This window comes from Berghia stephanieae, chromosome 1 (assembly GCF_034508935.2).
Source record: "Berghia stephanieae isolate SIO BIC M18660-M18661 chromosome 1, UCSD_Bste_1.3, whole genome shotgun sequence".
Taxonomy (NCBI): domain Eukaryota; kingdom Metazoa; phylum Mollusca; class Gastropoda; order Nudibranchia; family Aeolidiidae; genus Berghia; species Berghia stephanieae.
The window spans coordinates 5,734,797-5,737,902 of record NC_088360.1 but is presented as its reverse complement, the minus strand read 5'-3'; the positions used below and the strand labels follow the sequence as shown (position 1 = coordinate 5,737,902).

At 39.5% G+C, this 3,106-nt stretch overlaps 1 protein-coding gene across 1 annotated transcript in view; it reads right to left on the bottom strand.

The window, feature by feature from the left end:
- Positions 1-332: 332 nt before the first annotated feature.
- LOC144963529 (polycystin-1-like protein 3) overlaps positions 333-3,106 on the bottom strand; it is an 18,580-nt gene continuing 15,806 nt past the window's right edge. The window contains exons 12-15 of the mRNA XM_078897603.1: positions 3,027-3,106; positions 1,343-1,581; positions 873-1,040; positions 333-569 (exon numbers count right to left, since the gene is read on the bottom strand). The exon at positions 3,027-3,106 is cut by the window's right edge and continues 20 nt beyond it. Of these exons, the coding sequence (XP_078753729.1) occupies positions 333-569; positions 873-1,040; positions 1,343-1,581; positions 3,027-3,106 (724 nt within the window). The remainder of the gene's footprint in view (positions 570-872; positions 1,041-1,342; positions 1,582-3,026) is intronic.

The window sequence follows — 3,106 nt, the reverse complement described above, 5'->3', positions numbered from 1 at the left end:
AGAAAGTATTATGATACAATATTTATAATATTATAGCGCACTTTTATTTATGACGTAACGTCTCAAATCGGTATTCTGTCTTGGTGATTTAGATTTAGATGCTGAAACATTGGATTAAAAAAAAATAATTCCGCCCTTCCGCGCTGGTCCTATATATGCCGCTCCCTTGGCTTTCCTTGAAGGAATATAAATATCGCTTTACTATTATCCTCTTGGTGTTTCAGTTGCACACACGACCAACACTGTGGATCTCAAACCATCACGGATTGCTGCCATTTTTGTCATCTCTCCCCCACGTCCACTATTCTGGGTCTTCTTATAACGATCCAGGGTCATTCTCCAGGTCTCCAAGGGTCTCCCTCTCCTCCTTGTTCCCTGTCGGGTCCATCTGAGAGCAACCATTGGTGCATCCATGGTTCATCCGGAGGACATGGCCAGTCCACCTCCATCATCTTCTCTTTACAACAAGAGATGCAGGCTCTAGCCCTGTTCCCTTCATCATGTCGCTGTTTGAGATGGTTGTTGGCCGGTATATACTCAGTATCTTCCTCAAGGATTTGTTTTGGAACCTGTCATGCTTTTTACAGAAAGAGAGAATGTTGGATTTAAAACACCTGTTCTTAGCTTTTGATTTGTATCCTCTTTGAATTACATATATTTCCAAGAGCCCCCAACACACAAAGCTATGTGTAACATTCAACGTTTATAGCCTATCTGATATAATTTAGTGAGAACTAATCATTAAAATGGTTGTCTTAATGCAATAACAAAGAACTGATTGAAGTCAATTTTGTTCCTTGAACAGGTTCATGAGTACTAAATTAATGACATTCAAGAGACTCGCTTATCATTCAATTGTAGATACCTTTTACTCTGAATTGTATAACTTTGATAGGGCCGAGTCTGTAATGGGCCAGGTCGTTTGTAAAGTTTAGCATGTCTGGAGTCAGAGGATCACCGTTGACGTAAGACACGGGTAGGGTGTGGTTGATGACCATGTCTGTAATCCATGGGTAGATGTCATCCATTGATGTGATGGCCTGGATGGATTGGCATGGATGTCATGAGGATGTCATGGTGATGGTTTCTTTGAGGTTTTAAATGGTGACATCATAATGATGATGATATTATGATGATGATGATGATGATGATGATGATGGTGATGATGACGTCGACAATGATGATGATAATTATGATGATGATAATGATGAATGGGGATGATGATCATGATGATTTTCACGATGACGACGACGACAATGACAATGATGATGATGATGATGATGATGATGATGATGATGATGATGATGATGATGATGATGATGATGATGGTGATATTATCTACCTTTTCTACATGCGTATCATTGAACAAATTCCCAACAACGTTGTTTTCTCTATACGTCTTGTTTATATCAATGTGCAAACAAATCACACCAAAGAGCACAACCAGACCCGTGCGCACTCCGATGCTTTTTAAAATCTCGTGCCATCTCTGCTGCAAACTTAAGTTCTTTTTACGTCTGTTGAAGAATTGACTGTTGGTTTCTGGTGGCGGGCAAATATTGGGGCGGTCTGCCAAGGGTCCTGGTAAAACATCAAAAATAGAAATAAATTAAACATCAGTTTCTAGTGATTTATGCAAAAATTTCCGCTGCAAGATTTTAAATGTTGACCTCAGTCCTTCATTGGTCCTCTGGAATACGCGTATAAAATGAGTTCTTTGGGCAACTCAAAAACAATGACCAAGAAACACATTCTGAAAGTAAAAGTAGCAGCAGACGGAAAAGGAGGAGGAAGACCAACCAGAGATGTCAACGGAAGAAGCATACACTATACTGGCTTGGGGGAAAAGTAACAACACACGCAAACTGTATGGCAAGAGCTGTGTTGTTCCGCATGTTTTATGAGACAAAATCGTGTCAACGGATTAGCCGAAAAGGAAATATAATATTGCAACATCAAGAGCAAAAGGAAGCCAAACCATAGATTAGATTATTTCAATTAGAGAACAGGTATTCAGGCGGAAGTGAAAATGATGTTTGGATGAAAGACAGGGGGAATGGTTACTAGATTTTAGATTTGGGTTCAAAATCATTTGTGTACAATTGAACACCAAAAGACAAAGAAAGTAAATTATTTTTTATTTATTCTCTAATAGTAATAGGCATTTAAAATATTAAATATTAAATTTACTGGCATCAAACATTGTTCACATTAAAGGAACATTTTCTAAGATTTGTGTGGTGTGATTTATAGCACGGACCATTCTTTTTTCATCCAGGAAGTCATCTGTACCAAAATGTTTGGCACAACGAGGTGCAATTCAAATTTTATTTTCCTGTGAGATCAATTGCACATTATTACAGTTTGCACAAGCTATGCCCCAACTAGGTGATGCTCAGGGAATTCCGGAATGAAAAATTTCCAAAACAGACGGATGGGTTGAAATGTATCTGCCGACCTGTTTTTGGGATTCTGATTGAGACCATGTGTGCAATACCCCAGTCAGAGACTTAACTCACACGAAAGAAATTACGAAAATGTGGATTCTGGGACATGACAGATGCTTCGTGACGCGTGGAGCAAGCTGATAAGACTAGTGCTATTAGGTAACATACGGAATTTTTTTTGAAAAAATCAAATTGCCTTTATTCATCCCATAGGAGAAACGCCTTTTAGCGTCTATTCCAGGGGAAGACTGGAAATACCCAGGCGTCAGCCGCAGTTAAACGAGGTGACTTGCTCAAGGCCACACAGCGCAGCGGTGGATGATTGAACCCGGTACCTTTCAGATACGAAGCAAAGACCGTACCGCTGAGCCACGCTGCCCCTTGAACGTACTGCTTAAAAAATGCCATTAAACAAATCGTAAATCAATTTCGTGTTCACTTTCTGTTTCTAATCTAGCGACCTGTAGTCTTGAAATTGTTTATTAAATACACCATTCCGCGGGGGATTCATATTATAAACTATTAATATATGACATGTTGCTAAAGGCCCTGCTGTTTGTTGAATTAATGGATACTCACCTAGAATGGTGTTGGTGTGGTCGTATGGAGCCACATCCTTTAGGGATGATGTAACGAGGTGTGTAAACACATAGGAGATG